General features: G+C 39.9%; 3 protein-coding genes across 4 annotated transcripts; 2 read left to right on the top strand and 1 right to left on the bottom strand.

Annotated features, from left to right (window-relative positions):
* The first annotated feature begins 5,234 nt into the window (after window positions 1-5,234).
* msx3 (muscle segment homeobox 3) lies at window positions 5,235-7,825 on the top strand. Its single transcript, XM_026189184.1, has 2 exons — window positions 5,235-5,792; window positions 6,171-7,825. Exons 1-2 carry the CDS (start codon window positions 5,432-5,434, stop codon window positions 6,575-6,577), a joined length of 768 nt encoding a protein of 255 aa, XP_026044969.1. The 5' UTR covers window positions 5,235-5,431; the 3' UTR covers window positions 6,578-7,825.
* Window positions 7,826-8,128: 303 nt separating this feature from the next.
* On the bottom strand, window positions 8,129-11,224 carry znf511 (zinc finger protein 511). Of its 2 annotated transcripts, none has more exons than XM_026189180.1 (6): window positions 10,927-11,224; window positions 10,765-10,838; window positions 9,290-9,491; window positions 9,071-9,195; window positions 8,525-8,758; window positions 8,129-8,328 (listed from the first exon to the last, which is right to left on the bottom strand). In XM_026189180.1, the coding sequence occupies exons 1-6, from the start codon at window positions 11,071-11,073 to the stop codon at window positions 8,256-8,258; spliced, it is 855 nt and encodes a 284-aa protein (XP_026044965.1). In that variant the 5' UTR covers window positions 11,074-11,224; the 3' UTR covers window positions 8,129-8,255. The 2 variants fall into 2 exon arrangements, with proteins under 2 accessions (XP_026044965.1, XP_026044966.1); XM_026189181.1 differs by having other exon boundaries at window positions 8,525-8,755.
* Window positions 11,225-17,137: 5,913 nt separating this feature from the next.
* Window positions 17,138-26,113, top strand: adam8a (ADAM metallopeptidase domain 8a). The gene is made up of 26 exons (XM_026189122.1): window positions 17,138-17,177; window positions 17,909-18,088; window positions 18,232-18,350; window positions 18,452-18,525; window positions 18,623-18,701; window positions 19,377-19,453; window positions 19,778-20,006; window positions 20,718-20,795; window positions 20,917-20,985; window positions 21,377-21,546; window positions 21,634-21,715; window positions 21,799-21,941; window positions 22,043-22,220; window positions 22,316-22,405; window positions 22,559-22,754; window positions 22,851-22,932; window positions 23,021-23,201; window positions 23,285-23,371; window positions 23,457-23,541; window positions 23,877-23,988; window positions 24,102-24,300; window positions 24,502-24,549; window positions 24,627-24,683; window positions 24,796-24,846; window positions 24,945-25,025; window positions 25,278-26,113. Exons 2-26 carry the CDS (start codon window positions 18,043-18,045, stop codon window positions 25,320-25,322), a joined length of 2,658 nt encoding a protein of 885 aa, XP_026044907.1. The 5' UTR covers window positions 17,138-17,177; window positions 17,909-18,042; the 3' UTR covers window positions 25,323-26,113.
* The last annotated feature ends 329 nt before the right edge of the window (window positions 26,114-26,442 follow it).

Genomic DNA, 26,442 nt, shown 5'->3' with positions numbered 1-26,442 from the left:
AGTCATCAGGAATAGTTCTCCAGGCTTCTTGAACTACATCCAAAGCTCATTTTTGGGTGGATTTGTCTGCATTTTGTTCCGTTTTCTATCAAGATGATCCCACACTGCTTCCGTAATATTGACGGTCGGGTTCTGGGAAGACAAAATTAATATGTGTGTGTCTATCCACGTGTGCTTTTACTGCACTCGTAGTGTGTTTAGGATCACTGTCATCCTGAAAAAGGAAGGTGTTGCCAATCAGATGCTTTCCAGATGGTGTTGCGTGGTGGATCAAAATCTGACAGGATTTTCTACTTTGTCCTTAGTTCTCAAATTTTAGTTTATGCAAGCCATGCCGTGTCAACTCTGAGATCAATGCTGATATAAATAAGCCAAACAACAACACTGAAACATTCTGTCAAATCATTTGTTATTTGACTAAACAGCCATTTAAACTACACAAATTTTTATATCTCAGTTTGACTAAAGGTTAGTACACCAAATAAAAATTTGTTGGCTATTTTTAGAATTAAGATTTACATTTACAAAGAAGGAAAATGGCATCTAATATTTGAAAAAATACCATCTTTGCTACACAGTTGTAATCTATTAAAGGAATATTTAGATATTGTGGAAAATCCATGTATTTAGTCAGTACAAAGACTTGGGAACAGCTGGCTTAGCAGTGCCCAAAAGTGACAAAATAGTTTACCAGTACTGCTAAACATTTAACTAAACCACTGCATGATTTTTGTTTTGTTTTGTTTATTGTGCATAATTAAATTGGTGGGAAAAAAACGCATTGTATTTGGCAGATTATGGGACATTTTTCCTGCTGAATGTCTCAGTGGGCTGCCCATCTCTCAACAGGTGCTGCTGTGTGATTTATCGCAGTTTAAGTGGTCACAGCATGTTGCACTGCAGCTGCCATCACATCAGCGGTTTTTGGAAGAATATTGTTGGAAGTCTTTGGCCGAATTTACAAATCGTCAGCGGCACTTTTACACAAATTGGTGCACTATTTTCATTTTCCAGAAAGCCTAGGCCAGCTGTCTTCGCTATTGTCTCCCATTGTGTTGTGGTCTGACTTCACTCTGCAGTGAGGAGGAAAGAGGAAACTGATGCTGAGGCAGACACATTTGCAAGGTCTTAAGACTGCATAAAGACTTGCAATGTACAGGATCATAGCAGATCGTATTCTGTGGTAACAACCACTCACTTTACCCCAAAACGGCTCAAATTACTATGAGAACATAGAAGGCCCTCTGTGTCCCTCTGTGAAATACTTCTCTCAGGCACCTCTTTAGTAGTTTAATTGTTTTTCTCTGTATTTTAAGACACTGCATTTAGGAAAATGTACCTCTGGTTGTCTGTTTTGGTCAGGTTTCCCTTGCTACTATTAGTCTTCCTATTGCTTCTGTGCTGCACCCTAACACTAATCATGCCTATATCTGCCATCATAGCCAAACAATACCATAATCTGACATCCCAAGCATCTGTTAGTGGGTCATTTTCCAACATCATCATCTTTGTCATTATCATCCCTGAGTGCAAGCTGCCATCTGAGTCCCCCCTCCTGCTCTTAGCGCCATCCCTGAGCTCACTCTGTAACCCCTGGCTCGTTCCAGGCCCAGAGAAGGTGTCCGGTTCCCTATACACCCCTCCATTTCTCCCAAACTGCAACAATACAGCAACTCTATCTCTGTGTTCACCTGTTAGCACCTGGCACCACGTCCACATCAGCCAAAGGCTTCTGCTCATCCCTGTCAGACACCATGTGGGACTCGCCTTCCTGTCACCAAACCCAACATCCCACACACAAAACACACAGGGGCACAATGAACCGCTCACCGCTCGCCTGTCAACACTTTCCCCTGACAGCCGAGCCATGCTAACATTATTGAGGATAAATGAAAAGTGCTTAATCAATCAATAATCCATCGGGTAATTACAAAAGCTTCAAGCATCATCTGGCACATGAGTCCTGAGTATGTACTACTTAAGAAATTAATTAGTAAGATAATGCTTTAAACAAGCAACCTCAGTTTCATTCATGCAAGTACGTTGAGTTTGAACTGCATGAACTTCTCCACTGTGCCTCTTATAAATCATATTTATCAACCACTAAATTACAGCAGCAAATGCATTTCGGATTATGGAGAAATAAGGAGCTTGGAAAGAAGTTCTGAACTGAAGAAGCTTCTTGGATGAGAAGTGAAACATCCAGCTGCTTTTTTTTTTCAAGTTCCTTAAACTGTCATGACCTGGATGACCTACATGATGAAGAGATGCGTTACTAAGCCCCACTATCAAACCTCATACTCATCACATGTTGGCACTCAAAGCATTTAAGATTGTGATTTGTAGCCTAAACATACCAACACATTCGGTTCTGTAAACAAACCCCAGTCCTTGACATCAAGGTCCAGCATTTTGTACACTTGCCACTTCCCTCCAACTCGTGTGTGATATATAAATAAAGCTTTGTTCATTAAAAAGCCTGTGAACATCATCCAGCCCGCAATTACATATGTCATCACAACATAAATTGGAAAAGAAAAGGAAAAAAGATTTAGGACTGCTATGTGTGTGTGTGTGTGTGTGTGTGTGTGTGTGTGTGTGTGTGTGTGTGTGTGTGTGTGTGTGTGTGTGTGCTATACTTGCTTTCCAAACTTCACTTGTTGCTCAAAAAGTTGTGGATGGAAACTGAAGTTGAAGCTTTCATCGTGGCTATAATCACCTCCTGTCTGGTTTTCCTGGCTCAACTTTGCCTGGATATTAGTCTCTTGTAAGGGTCAAATCTGTGTCCTTCATCACAGTTTTGCTCAATAGGTTACACTTGACCTTGGGTTAAGAGTAGCAGCTCTTAACACACTATGTGCTGACAGTTGCAAAGATGAGAAAACTAATTTAGGCTGACATGTTGTTGCAGTTGCTCTCGACTGCTGATCAGATAACGAGGCACATCAGAGGAAGACCTCGGGCCCTGCACATCCTCTTGGCTGACTGGCATGATTGGGCCTGAGTAAAACTGAGCCGGAGCCAAGAAAGCCTGTACCTGTCAACATTATTGTTTCAGTAACTGATGCAATACCCATGTCAGTCATTCTAATTTTGGCTCTGAGTGCTGCAAGTGGTAACTAGTGCTTAACAAGTAACTTTAACACAATGAATGACCACAGTTTATTTCAAGAAAACAAGACAGAGTGCAACTCCTTGTGAATGTAAGCAGGGAAAGAAGAGTTTGTGATCTTCCATCCACTGACATTTTGACATACCAGCTTTGGCAGGTCCACTCAGACACACAATAATGTTCTGTTATGCTTCCGCAGACAGGCCTCTCTCGTCCCCTTTAAAGACGATACACTTTCACCACCACAAGTTCCCCGCTGCGCGTTTCATAAATGTTTATCCCACATGACTCTAGCCCCCTCCCCAAAAGTTTGCTTAGGATAGCTGCGAGCGCTGCCAACTCAGATGAAAGGGAAAGATTTAAAGAATGAAATATATAAAGCCTGCTTCGACATGCTTGGTTCGAAAGGTTTCAAACTCTTTTACAAAACCACAATTAACTCTTTACACAGTTCTCCACTGAGTTAAATAAGCAGGACTTGGAGTTGGGTAAAGAAAGAAAGTCAGTTTGACATTTTTTGACTTTACATGTAAATAGTTAATAATCTTATAACCTACAGGATGAATGGATTGGCATAAAATATCAGGAAAACACATAAGAGCTGATTCCAAAGGGGAAAAGCAATGGATAAACCCGCACCAGTGTTTGCTGATCACAGTATAATGAAAGATTGCTTAGAAGTGATCTACTTTTTCCAAACATGCTGAAAAGTCATTATTAATTAAACACCAGACTATGTGAAAACAAGCTGCAGCTGTCCTATAGATAGATTTTAATTTCTCAACATCAAAATGTTTGGTTGACTCTTGTGGCATGTGTGTGCCATTCTTAGAGAAGCAGGAAACTTTTTTTTATTTAAATATTTACTCATTCATTACAAAACAATAGAGGAGAAACAACAACACTACAGACAGCCCAGCGTCTCCTTTCAAACAGGCGGAGAGTGAGAGTGGTAATATTCACAGTTACTAGAGGAGAATGTAATGTCGCACTAAATTACAGTCATTGAAAGCTTGTATGGTTACCCAGCGATCTATCACTGTCACACAGAGGGGGAGAGGGGGCGGGAGAGCAGACAGGCGCCAGGCGCAGCAGGATCAAAGCAGGGACATACCTCAGGGAGAGAAACAGTTAACTCCATTTAACCAATTGTCCTACAGACAGTCATTCAGTCAGTGCGCTGCCGCTGCAGGCCCAGCAGCAGTTCCCATAAGAGAGAAGAACGCTCACATATAGAGTTTCACTGAAAATGATTTGACTTGATTTGAAGAGCTGCAGAACAAGGCCAATTTGGATGGGCTGCTTGAATGGGCCCTTTACTGTCTCTCAAAGGGATTACAGACAATGAACACAATAGGCTGAAATATGGCCATGGACAATTTGATTACAGGCCACAAGATAGAAATTTACAGTGATAATAACTCTTTGGAATATAAAGAGTGCTGTAAATCGCTGCCTGGATTGCCTTACTGCTTTAATGAAACCTGGTGAAAAACTACTGTCAACACATTCTCCGGTACAACTTCCCAGAAGGGGCCCAAAGAGAAGAATTTGTGTGACATATATCTGGTGAGGTTTACATCTATTAAACTGTGAATGGATTTATGACACAATCACAGCACCACATGGTAAATATTTTTAAAAACAAATAATTACACTATATACACACCCAGAAGGCACGCACCAAATCTTAGCACTCATTTAGAGTCCGTTTGTGTCCACCTGATGTCTTTGTATGCGCAACCCATTTTCTGGTTCTGTTTTGTTGTCTACCAGTTCAGAAAGGGAATATTTGACTATTTAGGCAAAGTTGGGATTGTAAAGCAGAAAATTAAAAACACAAAAATGCTCTGTAAGAACTGAAGGGGACAAGCATGGGCGAATTGATAAACTCTAAATAAAAATATTAACCAGTGCAGATTTAGATTTGGATTCCAGCAAAGAGTGTTTAAAAGGTAGGAACTGCACATCTGTCCTACCTTACATAGAATAACTCGAGCTGTGCCACTGACGAGAGGTTTATATCTGTCAGAAACCACAGCATATAAAATGGACCGCAACACTGTCTTTACAAATTCGGCCTATCAGAAACCGCTTTAGCCCGGTCACGTGGAAACATCTAAAGACTGATAGGCAGGCGGCAAGATGGAAGGGGAACTTGTGGCACTGCGCTAACGGAGAGACAAGTCTGTGCGTAAAAGCCTGAAAAACACACAGCTGTAGCGTCATCGGAGGAACATCTACACTAGCACTTATCTCCTCAAGAGAAGCCACGAAAACATAAACAGTGTCGGAGAGAGCGGCAGGAAAATTAGTTGTATGGCACCGCAGTCGTGCGTAATGAATCCTGCGCAAGGATCACCGCCCGTGGCCGCTCCCGGGGAGACTTCGCCGGAGGATAGAGCCGCTGATGGAATTGGAACTGATGAGCTGGACCTGTCACCTGTTAGAAGGTGTAAAACCAAAAGTTCAGATCTGCCTTTCAGTGTGGAATCACTCATATCAGACAGGACGCCGTGCAGAAGCCTCCAAGACTCAGAGCCTGGCTCGGGTTGCGTCCGGATAGAGGACGCAGATTGTGCGTCACAGAGAGGATTTTATCGGTCTAAAGCGGAGGCGGTGGACCTCAGCGACAAGGAGACGAGCTCCTGGTTGCAGGCGCCTTGCGCATCCCCTCCAAGTGAGTGTAGAATGCGCTATTGCGACATTTTGTGCGATATTTAAAACAAAAACGTCAATAACTTGTATAGACATATTCAAAGAAGCATAAACAAAATGACTGCTAAACGATTGTATAAAATATTATAATTGTCTGTAATAAAACTATTAAGAGCCAACAGTGAGAGGGAGCTTGAACTTTCCTCCAAAGAGTAAATAACGGCAAAGGTGCACTGACTGTAGAATAGTTAGGATATTAAAAAGCTTTGATATTTCCCCGATCTTTCAGATTATAGTCTATGCGCAATCAAAAATTAAACTTCAAACAATCACTAGTTATGCTATTAAATCGATCGCCGAAGTTCTAGCAGTGTACATAACTTCTTAATTGTATTTCCAGGACTTCCCAGCCCCAGCCCGTGCAACCTACGGAAACACAAGAACAACAGGAAACCCAGAACTCCCTTTACAACCTCTCAGCTTCTTTCTCTGGAGAGGAAGTTCCGACAGAAACAGTACCTCTCCATCGCGGAGAGAGCGGAATTCTCCAGCTCCCTCGGCCTCACAGAGACCCAGGTCAAGATCTGGTTTCAGAACCGCAGGGCCAAGGCCAAGAGACTGCAGGAGGCCGAGCTGGAGAAACTAAAGCTGGCCACGAAGCCGTTGCTCCCGGCCTTCGCCTTTCCTTTCCCCTTGAGCGCACCAATAGGCGCCCCGGCGCTATACGGGGCCCTGAACGGACCTCGGCCTGCCTTACCCGTACCAGGACTATTCAGTGGACCATATGGGATGTACTACTTGTCCTAACTCATACTAACTTTTAAGCTGCTTCGTTGGGGAAACTGCCTTAGCTTTATCCAGCAAAAAATATTCTTATGAAATAATCTGTCTGAAATCTCACATTGAATGAAATGTTTTTCGTTAAAGCGCTAATGGGGAAAGAATAATATAATAACCCACAGCAGGGATATGTTAACATAACAGTCTCGCTTCATTTTAAAGCTGTTCATTATTTCCAGGAACAAAAACAAAACAGTTGATTGCCTTTTTTATTTTCAGCTGTCCCAGCTCAGGTATGCTTCAGTTCCAGTAATTTTACTGTAGTAAGAGAAGACCACAGAAGACGATTTTTTTCAGAGCCTGTTGCTTTGAGCTGAAAGCAAAAACTTGTAATGACGCACTGAAAGACAACGGCTTGTTCATTATTTCTATTTTAAATGCTTTGAAATGTCCCGCCTCTTCAAGGAGAGTTTTAATTTATAGAAAAAATATTTAAATGACAGTTTTGCTGACTTTCTATATTTTTCTGATAGTCATTTCTGATTTATCTTATTCATGTATGCCACAGAGCTCGAATGTTATCCAAAAAGAAACGTATGGTAGATTAATTCGGGGTTTTTTTAATGGGCATAACCGCTCATTTAGAAACAGCTTCACAAATAACGGGAATCACTTTGACACTTTAATGTTGCAAAGATGCGAAAGTGATGGTTGAGAATCTGTGGATTTGGTGTTTTAATAGGGTCTCTGAACTTAAAATGGAAATATAGAAAATTAAAGTTATCCTTTAATCACTTCCTGAGGTGAGCCCTGATGCTGTAAAACTCTAAAAAGACTTTAAAGGCCTTTCCTCTTCAACAAAACAAAAACATACAAATTTAAAGAATGTCGTTTCTACACGTTGCATCTTTTGTGCCTTAGTTCTTCAGTGCTTTACATTAACTGGGGTGAGAACCAGAAGATCTTTAAAGGTTAATTTACTGTAACAATAAGATTTAAGTTTCCAGCTCGTTGACAACTGTGCTCATTTCATAAATACAATAAACCTGCTTTACTCGAGCCCTTACCTCAAAAGGAGAATGTTTTTGCACAGGTGTCAGAAGAGCTCTCGAGATCAGCTTCATTACTAAATGTAGATAACTCCTCGTGTAGTTTTGCAAACACTCCAAGTGTTGAACGTGGCAGACCAACTTACATGAGCTATTAAGGTACAGTGTATTTTATATTTCAAGAGTGGAAGATGTTTTGTACAAGTATTAAAGTTTATTATGGAAATCCCTGACATTCTCTTTTGTTTCTCCTAACAAAAAATTTAAAGTGGGCTCCAAAAACCTGCTTTTTTATATTGAAAACACAGCAGTTAAGTATTACTGCATCCTTTTTTATATATATATATAAAACTCTAATAAATGCCTTTTCAGTTTTTCCAGTTAAATTGTGAATGGGTAAGTGTTGGTTGTTGTGTAAATGCAGCACTGCTCTGAGGGATCAGCAACACCAGAACAGCACCACATGAATGCAGTTCATTTACCACAAACAAAAAAAAACAACAATTAAAAAAAAAAAGGAAACTTGCAATTTTTGCAAAATAAAACTGTTTTTTATTTCAGGTTAAAAACATCTATGACTGTGAAGGTATTCTGTACAAAGGTTATAACGCTGTAAATCTGAAAGGCCAGAAAATAGCAGCCTTGACTTTGATGCTTCACTTCCTCCTTCCTCGTCGTCCTCTAAAGCCTCGGACCGAACCGTGACCAAAACACACAGTGTTGGGGATCCTGAGAGAAAAGAGCACAGCTGCTCAATTCTGGGCCTCAGATTGCTTAGTTTTAAATGCTAAAAACTGTAGTACACATGTGCTGTAATCAGTACTTTACACATATTTAACTTATATAATATTCTGGATTTTTTTTAATTGCAAATTTCTTAAAAATGGCTGATTTAGTTTTAACACATACAGATTTGAAGGCTAACCTGTAGGAATACTGAGGCTTTCGTGGCGCTGTGCTCTCAGTGTCCTGGGCTGCAGCAAGAACGTCCTCGGTAGTGGCTTTTTCCTCACACTCGTGTGTCTCCATGGATTCCCCTCCCTCGGGTTCATCGGACGGAGAGTTACACATAACCTCACAGACACCCTCAGACTCACACACGTCATCCACCACCTCCATGGCTGCGTCTTTCTGCTCCTTTCTTTTTGTCTCTCGTCTTCTATTAACAAAGATACAATATTTAAAATACGCATAAGGCAAACATATTAAAGTGATGCTATTTTAAACTGCGCCTTTCACAGAGTTAGAAAAATAATACAAAAATACAAATTTTACACATCAGCATCAATAAAGAAGCAAAAAAATCTTATGCTATAATGTGTCTGATCTTATCATGTCACTAAATAAATAATAAAAGAGACATGTAGAGTGTAATGTAAGAATATAAAGAGTAGATAAGGCAATAAGGAGATTGACTAAAAGTCATAATTTGACATTTTGCTACCATCTAGTGGACAAAACACAGCCTTACCCTCGTTCCTTTTTGGTTTTATCGAATCTGAAGTCTGGAGGATACTTGTGAATTCTTATTAAATGGTCCTTCCTGTGTTTATTAGTCCTGAACGTCTGTCCACAGCCTTCCACCAAACACTGGTACTGAAAAATGTGAAGAAAATGTCATTGTTCTTCAAAAGAATCAAAAAAATCAAAATATCTCCTAACAGCAGAGCTCTATTTGACACCGACTTACCATGTCCTGTTTCTGGGCAAGGATAGTAAAGAGAGAGTCATGCCACTCCTGAATGTGAATGTCCAAGAGCCGGGCGCTCGGCAGGGAGCGGCGGCATGAGCAGCACACGTGCCTGTGCAGGGCGTTGTAGTGGTGCTCGTACTCCTCCAGAGCACTGAAGACCCCACTGCAGCCTGAGATGTGACAGGCAAACTCGGACACGCTGACACAAGACAAGAGGAGGAGGAAGGTTATCAACAGTCTGACCAACACTGAGATTAAAAGTCATCAGTCAAGTAGAAAATCCAACACGGTTGCTAAATAATGATCCCTTCTGGGGCAAATTTGTCATTTTACTGAATATTTTTAGCATTTCTCAATTAAATATGTCCAAGTGCATAATCTACTACTGTTGCAATCATCTTATTTGACTCGTTTTATTTCTAAATATGATCGCTTATTTTATTTACAAGTAATCAGCTTCCCAAAATCCCAAAAATGAAATGTGGGATTAATGTGTTATTTTTTTTTGTCATTGTGCAAATATAGTGATTATAACATCCACATGAACGGAATCAACTTCATGGGATTTCCTTACCTGGATGGACATTAAGACACCAAAGGACAAATAGTATGTGGGGCAGGTTAATATGGAAGCCTGTTTCTGCCACTGAAAAAACCAAACATTTTTGGTGATCCATAAGTCAAAATTTTCAGGTTATTGTCTCAAAATTTCAAATTATGAAGTCAAATTTTGAATTCTTTTCTCAGACTTTTGAGTTGGTGACTCAAAATTGTGAGATAATAACCCCAAATCTTTATTTACAGGTAGGTTTTTTTTTTTCAGCACTAGAAAGGACTTTCCATAGATGAGTCATGCTCACAGGAATTTAGGATGAAATAAATATGTAAAAGGATGTTGAAAGTCAGTTATGCAAGTCTTCTGGCTCCTGTATTTTCCTTTTTGTTTCATTAACCTTTATCTCACTTAGTGTTTCGTCAATCTATGGCAGATTTCTCTCTGAGCAACAGATTTTTACAGAGACTCGCAAATAACGGACAAAAACTTTCCTAGTCTTGATTGTAGTTGCATTTGTTTTTACTTGTACTTCTCATCATATCCCATTACAAATCTGACTTTGTGGTGCAAGCTTAGGGGATGAGAGAGAGATCCAGGATGAGATCCTAGCATGTTCACCTGCAGGAGAGCCATGATGAAAGCTTTTACTGATTTCTTCACAACCATGGGGGGGGGGCAGGTGTCAAAGTCTGTGCAGTCACACATAAAGAGTGACACCTGCTCACCCTAACAACAACATGAAAATGTAATTTGAAAGTTTCAGGAGACATTTTAAAGGATGAGTGTGTTAACCCATGCATTGGCAAATGTAAATTATGTGCTGTTTAAAGGTGACCCATGCTCATAGCTAGCTAGCTAGCTAGCTAGATAGATAGATAGATAGATAGCAAGCACTTATATCTCCTGCCTCCCTCACCTGAGTGCTGGCTTGTCTTCTGCCTCCGAGATGTACAGGTCCTGCAGGTACATGTGTCTGTGAATGTCCCCGTCCTGCAAACAGCATTCATCTGCACGTTACAGCCGTTAGCAGAACGAGCAGCTGCCTGCTTTTCTGCTCGGTTTCTTGGTGCTTGGTTACCTCAAACAGCTCGTGGTCCTTGTGCAGGCGGATGATCTGCGGCGTGAAGCTGAACGGGTTGTTTCCCTCCTCGGACTCACTGAGTCTCCGCTCCTGCTGTTCATCGCGTCCCTCCGTCCGAAGCTGGAGTGCTTCTGGCTGCAGCATCGCTTCTACACGTTTTCATTGGCCGGACACAGAAACACTCGTTCACTATTATAACGTTATCAAGTCCAATGGTCGCTACGATGTTACCTCTGGGAGAAGGGTCTGGCTGCAGCCACTGTGGAGCTCCACAGTAACCGGATACACGTGACCTCCACACTAACCGGAAGCACGTGACCTCCACACTAACCGGAAGCACGTGACCTCCACAGTAGCCGTAAACACGCATGGATACCGTGGAAGGTTTTTTTGTTTTTTGTTTTATAAACCTTTATTTAAACATCAGTACAATACAAAATGGAATTAAAAAGTACTATATTAATGGTGTTGTACTTACAAAAGAATTCTATGCATAGATAAACAAATACAAGAACAGTATTCAGAAACAACAACATAAATATGCTAGGGGGAAAGTAACTGATCAAGCCAAAGAATAAAGTGATTGAAAGATCTTGATTTTTTCACAAACACCAATAGTTTTTATAGCTTTTGGGTTAGTGGAGTTCTTAATTGAGTTAAGATACTGTACAAGTTCAAAGGAGAATACATAAAAAGAGGGATGTCTTCCTAAACATTTGGACTTGTGAATATGAAATTTAGCCATTAAAAGTAACAAGTTAACCATATATCTGTTATCAAAGTTGAATTGTTTTTGGTTTTGGTTTTTGTGCAGACCAAACAAAACATATTTCCAAAACAATAAAAATCCTTTAATATATTTTCTGAAATAAAAACACATAAACTCTGCCAAAAATCTTGTACAAGGTTACAAAACCAAAAAAGATGTATAGTAGATTCCTTGGAAGTTTTACAAAAGCTACAGCTTGTATCAATGTCTAATTTGAATTTGCTTTGAAGATAATCTTTAGAAGGATAAATTCTGTGTATTAATTTATAAGAAATATCTTTAATTTTGTTGGTAATTAAAAACTGATTAGGGAGTTTCCAAACTTCGTTCCACATAATACCATCTGACAGCCGGTTCCAGAAAAAAATGACATATGGTAGCGTGGTTATGGTACTCTGAAATAAAGCTCTAATCGATTTATTGTTGTTTTTAGATTGCTTAGAAAAGCAAATTTTGCCAACAAAAGTTTGTATGGGAGATGTCAACGGCCTGTGGAATGAAGTGATATTAGGTTGATTCTTAAACAGCATACAAACCCCTGATGGTATTGAGCCAAATACTTTGGTATAATCATGACGAGTTATAGCTAAATTGAAATGTAAACAAAATTCTTCATAGGAGAAAAGAATACCATTTGAATCAAATAACTGGTTGACTAAAACAATGTCATTCCTAAACCAACTATCTAAGAAGAGAGATTTTCTTTTAAATAAAACATCCTTATTATTCCAGATATAATAACTGTGTGGACTAAAGTTATGCTTGTAAATAAGAGTCCATGCTAAAAAAGCTTGACGATGAAAAGCAGAGATTTTTAAAGGGATTTTATCAATATCAAAATTACAAGTAAGGAAAAATTCAGTGCCACCTAACTTAGAAAACATGAACACAGGTATAGTATTCCAAATGGAAGTAGGATTAGTAATTAGATTCTTCAACCAATTTATTTTGAATGTGTTATTTAAAGTGTTAAAATCCAACACATTAAGTCCTCCATTGACATAGGAGTTCATAAGAACTGTTTTTTTAATGTAGTGTGTCCTATTTTTCCAGATAAAGTTGAAAAGTAACTTATCAACCTCTTTTATAAGTTTTTTATCAAGGTGCAATGCCAATGCAGCGAGAGATGCCTTCTGCTTTAGTTATTAATACCCTGCCTTTTAACGACAAATCTCTTAAGAGCCACTGATTAAATCTGCGTTTGAGTTTCTCTAGAATAGGATAAAAATTTTGAGTGATTCTACTTTCCTGATTTTTGGTTATTATGATACCTAAATAACGAACTTCTTGTTTTATTGGAATGTTACACAAAGCTGTTTTCGAACATTCTTTTATCGCCATAAGTTCACATTTAGGAATATTCAAGTACAATCCAGAAGCTTTGGAAAATATGGAGATAGTTTCAATAGCAATAGAGATTTGATTTTCATCTTTTAGGAATAATGTAGTGTCATCCGCTAACTGTGTTATGAGTACATCTTTGCCAATTGGTGATATACCTTTTACATTGCTTGATTTCATATGGTTAGACAATAGTTGGGCAATTAACAAAAACAGGTATGGAGAAATGGGACAGCCTTGTCTTATCCCTCTTTGTATGTTAAATCTGGGTGAAGTACCGTTTGTTAATTTAATACTGCTGTTACTGTTATGGTATAATGTTTTAATCGCTGTAGAGAAGTAAGAGCCAAAACCATACTTATCCAGAGCTTGAAATATAAATTCATGCTCCATTGTATCGAAGGCCTTGTAGAAGTCTAAAAATAATATGAAACCATTGCAATTTATGAGGTCAGAATAATCCAGAATATCTAAAACCAATCTGATATTGTTAGTTATGTGTCTTTTGGGCATAAAGCCAGATTGTGTTTCATCAATAACAGAGTCAAGAATCATCTTAAGTCTGTTAGCTATAATTAGAGCAAATACCTTATAATCATTATTTAGCAAGCTAATTGGTCTCCAATTATCAATCATTAATAGGTCCTTATTAGGCTTCGGAATCAACGTAGTCAAACCTTGATTCATCGTAGTGGGAAGCTGTTGGTTTCCTATGCTTTCTGCAAATACCTCAAGAAGAAAGGGAGACAACTCTTCAGAAAAAGCTTTATACAATTCAGCAGTAAGACCATCCGTACCTGGAGATTTATTATTTTTCAATAGCCCAATTGCATCTTTGACTTCTTCTAATGAGATGGGTTGATCACATAATATAGAATCTTCTTGGCTGATAGATTTAACATTCAGCGATTCTAAGAGATGATTTGTAGCTTCCTGAGAAAATGTAGAGCTATAAAGTTCCTTATAGAAATGACTACAATATTTAGAGATTAATCTGTAATCCTCTGTTATAACCCCATTTATCATTTATTTGCTAATATTATTTATACTTGAGTGTTTCTTTTCTAAACTGAAGAAATAATGGGAATTACGCTCACCTTCTTCAAGCCATTTAGATCTTGATCTGATAAAAGCTCCTTTTGCTTTGTCTGTGTATAAACGATCTAATTTATCTTGTAATTTAGCAAGGTTCATTTTATCCTCTTCAGTTAAAGTGTCAATTTGTTTATTAGATAACTGTGTGATTTGAGAGATTATATTTTCTTCCTCTAATCTTTTGGACTTTGCATTAAGACTACCAACCTTCCTTAAATATTTGCCAATTTCAAATTTTAATAATTCCCAGTTATTTCCATACTTTAAATCTTTTTGAGCTATAGACCAAAAGTTTGAGATCAGTTCTTTAAGCTCCTTTTTCACATCGTCTTTTTGTAATAATGAGCTGTTGAGTTTCCAGTATGTAAATTTAACAACAGAAGAATTAGATAGAGAAGTTAGATTTATTTTAATCTAAGAGAAACTGAGAGAAACTGACCCCTTTCATCAAGTAAGTCTGTTATAAAGATTATGTTTTTTTCAAACCACTCTTTAATAAACAATGACTTCTTATTAATTGTAATTGTTCTGTTATTCCACAAGGTGGAGCAATGTGGTGAAAAGTTATGGGCAAACACCATCTTCCAATAAGACAAGACCTATAGTGACAGCCAGATGCTCTTGACTTTTTCGGTTGTATTTTGGCGCGGGGTTATGACGTCACCTGATAGTCATCACTGAACACTAGTCGCCCTGCTTTGACCTAATACAGCTGTGGGAAACACTGTCTTCCCTCAAACTTAATAGTTAAAAAAAATAAATGAATAATAATAATAATAATAAATATCAATGCTTTATTCCAAAGGAAGGTTATTTCAAGCCCTACCGCTCTCATCTTATAGAACATTAAGTTTTTGGTGTAGTTCAAGAAATATCAGAAAACAGAAATAATTGTATTTGAGTTTAAATTAGCATCAGCCCTAATTATAAAACCCCAAATTTCACTCAAATTCTGAATTTTAACCCTTTTTAATACCATTTAGATCAGCTAATTCGAATTATTTACAAAGAGAAAAGCATAAAAGCATTTTCTAACTATGATTGCAGTTAAATGTATTTCAATAATTAACAGTATCAATGATTATACATGCGTCATAACTTTTTTGTGCAGTGACAGAAAACCCCCAGCAGCATATTCGTGGACAAAAGTGGCCACCTTCTGTTTACCTTCACAAAATGCCATAAATGAATATATTAAAACAATTTCCACTTGATTTTTCAAACTGGTATCAGTCCTTGTCACGAAAACCAACATTTTATTCAAATTCAGATTTATTTATTTTTTTACCCTTTAAAGCCTAGTTTGGTTATATTTTCCCAGTAACTTTTCAGAGAAAAAGGAAATAAAGTTCTGAATTTTTTAACCATATAATGCATGAAACCTAATATTTTTTCAATCATTACAGGTCAGTAAAAGTAACAGTAACAATGATTTATTTAATTTTGCATGATCAGTTCTTGTGATGAATGACCAAAAATAAACAACCACCTGGCGTCTTATTGGCCAGAAATGGCCATTTAATGACCAAATGACCACTAAGATGACAAAAATTTGTATTTGAGTTTGTGTGCATCCTCATTAGGATGTGCTAACCACGAGGGAGTGGTCTTTGTAGGCACACTTTCCATAGGTGGAGCAAGTGGATGTTCTAATCCAACATCTAATCCTGCAGGTGCACTTCTTGCTCAGTCTTCTCATTTTGTTGGTGGGGTATGGGTCACACTCTGGTTCAGACTACTGTATCTTGGGATGAATGGCAGCTATCGAGTACTGGGGACAAGGCTGTCTTGCAATTGTTGAGGTCACCAGCATGTGCCCCAGCTCTTCCAGGATCACTCTTCATTTGTAGGTGTCAGAGGACTCCCACTCCTGTGAAGTGGTTTCCACCGAACAAAGGCATTGTATTCCACAACATCCAGGAGATCGTAGAAAAGACACAACAGCCATCTGCTAGTTTTCCTTCAACAACTCGAGGTGCCAACATCCTGTCTAGGTTATCCACACCGTATTTGTGCTTCTTGTAGTCCAGGCTTCCTCTTCTCCCCATTACTGCCTGTTGGTTACCTGTGTGTTGTGCACATTTTAGCCTCACTTGGGCATGTAGGATACTGCCTTCACCAAAACTACCATGGCAAAGACAGACAACAAAATCTTCCTCTGTTGCAACTGGAGGAGCTGGGTGAGGTAGGTCTGGGTTGTTTCCCCTAAATGTGCCAACCAGAGCCAGATTTCATCTGAGGAGTTTCTTTGCCAAGGTGTGTAACACACACACAAACAGATTCTAGGTCTGACCAGCTGTCTCAGCCATGGGCAAAAGACAACAACCAATAAAATTCAAAAAGAATTTATTAGTACAATGATCAAAAAATGAAGGGATAAAACAGTCCAGTGTCCCACTTGAAAAGGGGATAAAACCCACAGTCCAAGGCCAGAGCCAGCGATGCCTCAGTTCAGTTGCACTTCAGATATCAACCAGCAGCTGTCCCCCAAGACCCACCACCCTGAAAGTAGATGGCCAGTAATCACTCCAGCCTCACCAACCCAATTCTGCCTTTAGGCTGCGGCATATAGTAGGCCCTGGTCTGCACAGAGAGACACAATATAACTACATCTTCAATATACAATTCACAGAGCAGCAAACTATCCATCCTAAACATATTTGAATCAAGTCATCTTAGATCTGATCATATGACATACCTGCACAGAGAGACAAAACATCATAGCGGTGTTTGTAGTGTGGGCTATAAGTAGACTAGCATATCAGTGCAATCAAATACACCCGCCTTCAATTAATCCAACCCCATCACAGCCATTGGCTCACAGTAAATGTGGCACGCAAAACCACAACTTCCCACAACAAACAAGGAGATGAATTAATACAAGCAACATTAGTCCACCATGTTACAGGTGAACGAAGTAAAGATGTTGTCAGCGTGTCCTTGGAGCGCCTCTGTTGGTTGGAGTGTGAACCCCTTTTTCTTTTTAACTCCTTGGAACTTGGAGTCTTGTCATCCCACATGCCACATGTAGCTTTATTCTGGGGTAGGCTCTCATCTACACTTCATGTATATCTCTCCAATTCTCCTCCCATGCAGATTTTTATAGGTGCACAGCAGCTAAAAGAGCTTCTTTCTTATAAAAAAGTCAAAGGCAGGTCTCAGGCTGCTAATGCAGAGAACTGCATACAGTGCGGGCCCTGGTCTGATACCAGTGGGCACTGGATTGTAGGGCAGTCTCTCTTCAGTAGTGGGACCTACATAGTTTTCCTTCACAAGGCATCCAGTCAGTTGCAAGCTCATTGTTCTTGAAAATTGCTCCCTAAATGTGTTTTTTTTGTGACCTAAAAACATTAAAACACAGGTCACCAATCAACATCCCTAAACTTCAAGCCTATGCTTCAAGCACATTACCACTAGATGGCTGCAAATACAACAACGTGCCCTGATGGCTAAAGACAGATAACTCTTACCGTTCTGTAGCAGTAAGCTTTGATACTCAACAGTTTGTGAGAGTGGTTAGGATGGGTGAAACTTTGGTGGCAAAGCGTTTTATTTTTCAGTTAACTGCAGAAATAACTTTCACAGACTTTCCAGGCGTGGTTTTTTAAAGTGCTTCTGTTATTCGTGTCTGTTTCTTCACTCTGCTCGTTCAGCCCCTCATGTAAATCACAGACTACAGAGTTCAAAAACATATTTGGAGACAATTTTTTTTAACAATTTCTTTTTTTCTTTTTTGACAATCTCTTGTGGTGACTCGTGGTTACTCTGATTTAGATGCTACAGGATATTACGAGGCAGAGAGGAAGAGAGAGAGAGAAAGAGAGAGAGAGAGGCGGAGAGCTGAGGATCCTCTGTATTTCCCTCAGAGAGCCAACCACACAATGACAGAGTGTGTCTGATAGAGCAACATGTCAAGTTCTGGATGTTTTATATGGATTTTCTTCTCCTCATGGGGTATGTAAAGAGTTCTTTCTTTCTTTCTTTCTTTCTTTCTTTCTTTCTTTCTTTCTTTCTTTCTTTCTTTCTTTCTTTCTTTCTTTCTTTCTTTCTTTCTTTCTTTCTTTCGATTTATCTAATAAATCATTTAACACTTGCAGGGATAATTACAGCCAGTGTAGAGACTCTACCTCATGTCATAAAGTACCAAACAGTGATACCTCTGAGGCTGAAGGACTCATCTGTTTTTAATGATGATGATGCTGCTGCTACACACAAGGTAACACTCACTCTACTGTGCTGTTGAAGCAGTTCATTAAGAAAAAAGTGATCTGAAGAATGAATTTAAATCCCTTCTGCTTCTTGTGTGTGTGTGAACAGAAATACCCTGATGCACTGCAGTACTCTATATGGATCGCAGGGCAAAACCACACTCTGCATTTGGAAAAGAACAAGTGAGAAAACTTTAAATGACTTGTTTGATTTTGAGCTACTTTCTAAGGCTTTTTTAAACCTTAGAGGTTCCTCAATTTGTGCACTTTCTTTTTTCAGGAATCTAGTGGGTAAAACCTTCTCTGTGACACATTACTCTGATCAGGGAGACCAAATCTCAACCACTCCAGATCTAAGTGTATGTATCTTTACATTATTTTATTTGTCTACACCATCGGGAAAATGTGTCTATTTTGTTTTTGTGAAAGTGCACAAGATGCTTAGCACGATACTCCATAGTCATTCTCTCTCAGATCCTTTTTACTGGTATAGATTACCATATAAGTATTTGACTGCACAGGCTTGAATCATATGAAAGCAGGATATCCTGTGCCACCAACTGCTTTCAGAGGTGTTTGTACATTTATCATTCATTACTGGATTTTTTTTTTTTCCTTTTGCGAAATGCCAATATAAATCTTTTGACTATATTAAAATCATAGCTCTGACCTGAAGAAAGACAACAGGTCTTTTGTGCTCACTTATTTGTATCCACGCTTACTGTTAACGTATTTCTAAAGTAAACACTTTGCAGTAAATTGTAATTATCTGCTACAAATATCAGATCAGGGGCATTTTGTGCAGTATGTGTAATTATTTCTTGCACGTTTCAAAATATCAAATTGCATAAAAAAAAAGTTTCTCAGGTTCCCGATTATGACCACAGACACACACGCAGCAGGAAGAAACAGGAGGAAGTGGGAATGACATATAAGGTTAAGATTAGCATCCAGACCACACTGAGATATCTGGGAGATTAAAAAATCCCAAATGTCATTATTAATTCTGGTACAAATCATGGCTGTCTGTTCAGGTTCACTGCTACTACCACGGACACATCGTGGGAGTGGAGGACTCCTCTGCCAGCATTGGACTCTGCTCAGGAATAAAGTGAGTAATGCAGGCTATAATTTTTTTCTTTCATCTTTTACCTCTAATTACAAAAAGGTTTCTTTCCCTGAAGGGGTGCCCAAATTTCATAAAAACCATGATGCTATGTTACGGTAAGACTTCGTCTGTGACTCATGGCCAGCACGCCCAAACTAAAGGGAAGATCAGCATCCCTCCTAAAGATCATCAAGACTGCATGCACAGTAACTCGTGCTCCTTGGATGCAGACTTCTCTCGTTAACCCTTCTGTTGCTGTCATGAAAGGGGAAAGTTGACGTTTGAGAACCAGACATGCTGAAAAGTTTGCCTTTGTCCCCTCTGTAGGGGGTTTGTGCGCCTCCGGGACCAGACGTACCTCATTGAGCCTCTCGGTACCAAGGCAGGACAGCAGGATGACGGCCAGAGTGCCGACACTCACAGCGATGAGGGTCTTCATGCTGTTTACAACTACAAACACCTGAGGAAGAAGAGGAGCCTCTGTTCCCATGGAAACACGACCACTTTCTATGATCATGTAGCTCGTCCGTCTGGACTGTTCCGGCTCGCCAGTCTGGTAAAGACACACAAGATGAACACATCCAGATTTATGGTGCTGTCTCACATTTCATAGATTTATGCAAAAAACAAAAAAACAGGACTTTGCATTGTGATACAAAAATATAAGTAATTCTCTATCGTCATGACATTTATGAAGATGTATGAAAATAGATTTCTTTAGGTCGACAATTAGAAGTGAAGTTACAGTGAAATAACCACATTTCCCACAAGTGACAATACATTTAGTCAATGAAAGGATCTAAGAAAAAAGGGAAACACCACAGAGAGAAGTTATAGATCGCTTTTAATATGTTTGGGTCATTACCTGTGACTGAGTGTGTGAATATTTAGCACAAAGTCACTGTTACACTGCTCTAAAAGCATTTAAACGATCAAATGGACTTACATAGTGCCTTTCTATTCAACTTTAAAAACTCAAAGCGCTTTATACTAGGATTCCTATTCACCCAATCACACACACTTTATTCACACTCACATCTGGGGTAACTCAGGGTTCAGTGTTTCTCCCAAGGACACTGTGACACACAGACTGGAGGAGCTTCTGATTGGTAGACAACCTACTCTACCACCTGAACCACAGTCACCCCAAACACTGAAACTTTTTATTTTTCATTAACCACCCTTTAACCGCATAATCCTAACCAAACAGGTACACATACACAAATGCTCAACATTGTTAATATCATGTGTCTTTTGTGTTTCTCAGAAAAGCAGAGCTCAGAAAGCAGAGCGAACGAAGAGACCCAGGACGGTGGAGCTGGTTGTTGTGGTTGACCATAGAGAGGTTTGAGCTCACTTTTTCTTTTGCCTAGTCACGAGTAAGACAATTTTTGAGGTGTAAGATCTTCTTTTGTTCATGGCATGTTGTTAAATGTGATACTAAGTGAAATAATGGTTTCTTTCAGTATAAGAAGTTTGGCAGTAAGAAGACAATAGAGGCCAGAGCGCTTGAAATAGCAAACCACGTGGACAAAGTACGTTTGTGTCTCGGCACTGTTTCTGTGTTTTCGTGTCCCACATGTCTTCAAGCTTTACTTTCGCTTTGGATTTCACGCAAGAAATGTGTCCTGATACTTTGTTCTTTACTGACTGGAATCTGACCAGTAAAAGGAAGGAGAAGGTTTTTTTTTTTTCTCACTGTGAAAAATCTAACTTTAACTGTGAATCTTCACACCTTAACTGAAAATTTTCACACATATCCCACAATTCTCTTTGCATACTCCCAATGTGTATGCATCATCTTGCAGCACTAGACCCAACATTAGTTTCCTGTTGCACATTTATAAAATCTGCTGCTTGAAGCATTTTGTGGTTTTGCAAATGCTGATTTTAACTGATTTCGCTCACCGCGCTGCTCTGTTTCAGCTCTATCGCCCTGTGGGCGTTCGTGTGATGCTCGTCGGCCTGGATATCTGGTCATACAGAGATCAAATACATGTCAGCACTGACCCTGAGGTCACCCTCCGTCGTTTCCTTGAGTGGCGTCAGCAGCACCTTCTGCCGAGGACCAAACATGACAATGCGCAGTTCATAACGTAAGATGTTCGTCTTTCTACTGCTTACTAAACCTATCTAAAAAATGATAAGATAATTTGTAAACATTTTGCCTCATCACCTTTCAGAGCTGTGGATTTTGATGGCTCCACTGTAGGCTTAGCAAACACCAATGCTATGTGCACCTCTAACTCTGGAGCTGTCAATGAGGTAGTCATGTTTCAATGTGGATTTCTTTAATTAAAAGTGGAAAGATGTGGAAATTAAATGTTTGTGAATTAAATGTCGCACAGGACCATAACACTAATGCAATTGGAGTGGCTTCCACCATTGCGCATGAGATGGGTCACAACCTAGGCTTGTCCCACGACACTGAAGACTGTGTCTGTGGCACTTCTGTGTCAAAAAAAGGCTGCATCATGTCAGAGAGCGTTGGGTAAGCTCAGCTTTGCACCTGTGCAAATGAACACCCTCCTATGTGCAGACCTTCGAAGGAAAAACATCTGATATGGTCTTATTATCGTCCACCTCCTCTAGCTTAAAGTATCCGGAGCTGTTCAGCAGCTGCAGTCGGCAGCAGCTCAGCAAGTTCTTGGAGGAGATCAACCCGGCATGTCTGCTCAATACTCCTTCCACCGATCGAGTTTATGGGGGCCCCATGTGTGGAAATGCCTTCTTAGAGCCTGGAGAGGAGTGCGACTGCGGCACGGTGGAGGTTTGTGCATATCACGTTCGTTTTGTATAGCCAAACTCCCATTACTGAAACACACAATGATGACTGAGATGTGCATGCCTCTGTATGCCTGCCAGGAATGCAAGAATCCCTGCTGCAATGCCACCACCTGCAAACTGAATGCAGGAGCCCAGTGTGGAGAGGGAGAGTGCTGCCACAACTGCCAAGTAAGTACTACTCACTGTGTGAAGTCACACTGATACTAATTATGTTACTATATAACAAGACACAGTCTGACTGTGCCGTCTGGCTGGTTATGTGTGAGTGCGTGTATTTTAGTAGTCGGTACATCACCATCTGTGTTCCTCTCCACTCCGTAGCTGAAACCGACAGGCAGCGTCTGCCGACCGAAAGCAGGAGACTGCGACCTGGCAGAATATTGCACCGGCTTCTCTGCTGTCTGTCCGACTGACGCCTACACCCAGAATGGCCTGCTGTGTAACCATGGAACAGGGTACTGCTACAATGGACAGTGTCCTTCACGCCGGGATCACTGCAAGAGGCTTTGGGGACCAGGTTAAGAAACTAGTGAATCACAGTTTGCTTCAGATGTGCTTTATTCTTAATAATCAAGACTCATCAAGCTGTATTTTTTGCTGTGATTGTTTTCAGATGCTGAAGTCGCTTCAGACGCTTGTTTCTATCTGCATGGAAACTGCAGAAAGACACACTTTAACCAGAGATGCCCAGGCCGGTATGCAATCCAAAGCTCTACAATTGCACATATTCACTGCCAGGTACTGTTTGTTCTTGAAACCATCCCTTGTGGTTTTCGGTTACAGAGATCAGTCCTGTGGTCAACTTTTTTGTTCCGGCGGATGGGAGTTCCCTGTGACATCCAGGAAGTCCCTTTACAAAGTAGGAAACGGAGACATGTGCAATGTGGCAACTATGAACCCTGAAGATAACTACCCCGAAGATTTGGACATGGTACCTACTGGCACTAAGTGCGGCAAAAACATGGTGAGAAAGCTGCTCTTTGTAGCTAAAATGAAGAAAACATCCATGCGCTACAGATTCCTGCAAAGTCTTTGTGTGTCGTTTAGGTATGCTACAATCAACAGTGTCAAGACATAAAAAACATAAAAATGTATGGAAGAAATGACTGCTCTGCCAAATGCAACAACCGTGGGGTGAGAACTTTAGATCCTCGGTACTCTAAAGCACTGTGGATTTATGGCAGCACAACATGCGTACTATGAGTGGGATCTCTTACAGGTCTGCAATCATGAGAGCAAGTGTCACTGCGATCCTGGCTGGGCTCCACCTTTCTGTGATGTGCAGCAGTCCGAGCTGCCTCAAGGTACTCTACTATCCTGACATACACCCACTGATAGCCCGCTTCTCCCTGCCCTTTTAATAACCATGATTTACACATGACCCATATGCTCTGTTTTCCACTGAGCTGCAATACTTGGATTGAATTTCTCATGGGCCTTAAAACAATCGTGCTCTGTTCTGATGAATACAAGCAGACACTGATGCAGTGGCATTTCCTTATTAGTGTGTACATACGCCCTAATTATGTTACAGAGGAGTTTGCTTCCTGAGGGGGGTGACGTATGTTGTTATTTGCTCATCCTTGGGCAAAAAAAATCTCATTGGCCTAATCTGTTGTGTTATTGTGTGTGTGTACAGAGTCAGGCCTGGTTAAGTTCATAGTGTCAGTGGTGGCTGGCTTACTTCTTCTTTTGCTCGTGGTTATCGGGAGTTTGATGTGGTACGTCAGAAAGAGACAGCCTGCGAAGAGGTACAGAAAGGAGCTCCTCCTCTCTTTTAGCTTTTGGATCACCACAATAAGTAAATAAAACTTTATAAGCTTGTCAGAGTTTCTTTTAAGCAATTGTGCATATTTCCTTGCAGATACCTCCCATCTTCGGCGGGACAGTTCAACCCGTTGTTTCGGTCGAGCAGCGAACGACGCAGGCCTCCTCTTGGATCAGCACAAATCAGCCAGCCTAAATTTTTGGAGTCGTCGGCCACTCAAGCATGTAAACCGCTCTTCTCTGCTCCTACCAGATCACAGACTGGAGCACTAAAGCCCAGCCGAGCAGCTCCAGAGGTGAGCACCTTCTGTGATGTAGCAGATTTGCCACCAGAGTGCCGTAATGTGCTGTGGCAGTAGATTTTGGCCTGTGTTATTGGACCAAATTCAAATCATAAACAGACTTGTATTTTAGTCAAACTGTCAAAAACCAGTGAGGAATAAGGCTTAAAAAATAAAATTTTAGACTGTACTCATTTCTATTTTCTCCCTTTACAGCCGCCCAAGAAAGCAGCAGCCATACCCCAGCCATCTGTGTTTCAGCAGGTAATCTGACCTCCGGTTCCAGCTTCATTTAAATGTTATTTATATGTTTCAACTAGTAAATAAATGTTTTTATTTAGGCTATAAAGCCATTCACGCAGGCTCCAGCTGTTTCAAGAAAGCCAATCTTTACTGAGGTAAAACTGCATGTCTTCATTGTCTTTTGGGGCAGTAATTATTTTTAAAAAAATTTATTTTAGTATCATTATTCTGGTCTTATATATATACTTTTTTTTCTCTTTTTTTCAGAGTAAGCCACTGCCTCCATCGAGACCTCTGCCACCACTCACAACAAAGCCGGTAAATAACGTTCAAACTGAACTCATTATTTGCGTATACACATTTAACAGTGCTTGCGTTTGCTGCTTCTTTAAAACATGAACTGTTTTGTCTCTCAGATCATGAAACCAAAGCCCCCAATGCCTCCAGCGAAGCCAAAGCCCTCCGCAGTCCTGTCTTCATTGCCTCACACTCAGCTGGTATGTATTCAGACTCAGACATTCTCAGAGGCTATCACGTTTATGAAGATGTCTGTGGTTTTTGGCTCTGTCCTAGCATAGCAGTGTAATGAACAAGCAGTCAGTGAATCAGTAAGCATATAAACTTCTCCTGACCACCAGTGAGTTGGTGAGGCACTAACATGGGGAAATAAACACACCAAGACCAAGTTTGGAGAATAAAAATGTCTCATCCCAAGTATGTGTGCTAATACTATTTATCTGCTCCCCTAGCTCGGCGGGAGGGCTGCCCTGATGCCTCCCAGCAGGCCCAGATGACAGTGGGACTAATTCATCGAGGTGTAAACACTGAAATCCTCTGACAGAGGACATTGTTTTTGTCTCACCTAGAAGGACCAAGAAGATCCTGTCTGGAGACGCTCTTCTGTTTTAAAGTAGAAACAGGATCCGCTGAAGAATCGGCATTGTTAAGCAACACAGCTTTTGTGGTCTCCTTGAGGATTACCACTGCTTATGTACACCTTCAGTATGTTAATGAAAACCTGAAGTAATGATCGGCAGACTCATATTCTGTGCTTTATGAATGACAAATGGCACTGCTGCCATGACGATTGTTTAGTTTATTTGAGTCTTTTTAAAGGGAAACATTTGGTTTTTGGGTTTGTTTGTTTTTTGCCTAAATCCTGGGATATGTGAAGATTTTATAAGGTAACTGCACTATCAATGCTGTAACTGTTCCTTTTCCCTTTTCCCTCACATTTTTTTTGGTACTGCATTTCTCTGAAATATGGTTGTTAAGGGATTTTAAAATGTGGCATGAGCACTTTACAGGTAGATTTTTTTAATTGAAGAAGGTCTTTTCTTGTCATTTTTTTAAAACTCTTTGTACTGACCTGTCTATGCTTGACTGTGCAATTGAACCAGTACATATATCTGTTTTATTTTGCGTGATGACCTGATAGATGTCAAAGGATATTGATTATTCTATGCAGCAGACAAGATCACAAAGTCCTTTCACTCATAATACCAATGATGAGGATTCACCCTCGATTTGTCTTTAAATCTTTCAGTTCTGAATGTTCTAATTTATTGGCTTGCAATAAACGTGATCCATCACACTCAGTGTTTCTGTCACTTTCTCTGTCTTTATATCCAGATGATCCAGAAGATATTCATATTAACATCTGTGACTCTCTGTTGATTTTTTTGCTCTGTCCTATCAGCAGCGTAATGTCAGAACAAAACTCAATTAGATCTATAATTGGTTGGGGGGAAAAAAAAGATTGATTTTGTAGTTTTTCCCTGCAAAACCTGATTCAACATGTGAATGGAGTCCAGACTTTCAGCTTTAATTCAAAGGGATTTTTAAGAAACCATTGCATTAACTCTTTCAGTTATAGTAATTTTTATACAGTTCCCCATTTTCAGAGTCTAAAGA

This window comes from Astatotilapia calliptera, chromosome 13 (assembly GCF_900246225.1).
Source record: "Astatotilapia calliptera chromosome 13, fAstCal1.2, whole genome shotgun sequence".
NCBI lineage: Eukaryota > Metazoa > Chordata > Actinopteri > Cichliformes > Cichlidae > Astatotilapia > Astatotilapia calliptera.
This window is presented reverse-complemented; position numbering and strand designations above follow the sequence as displayed.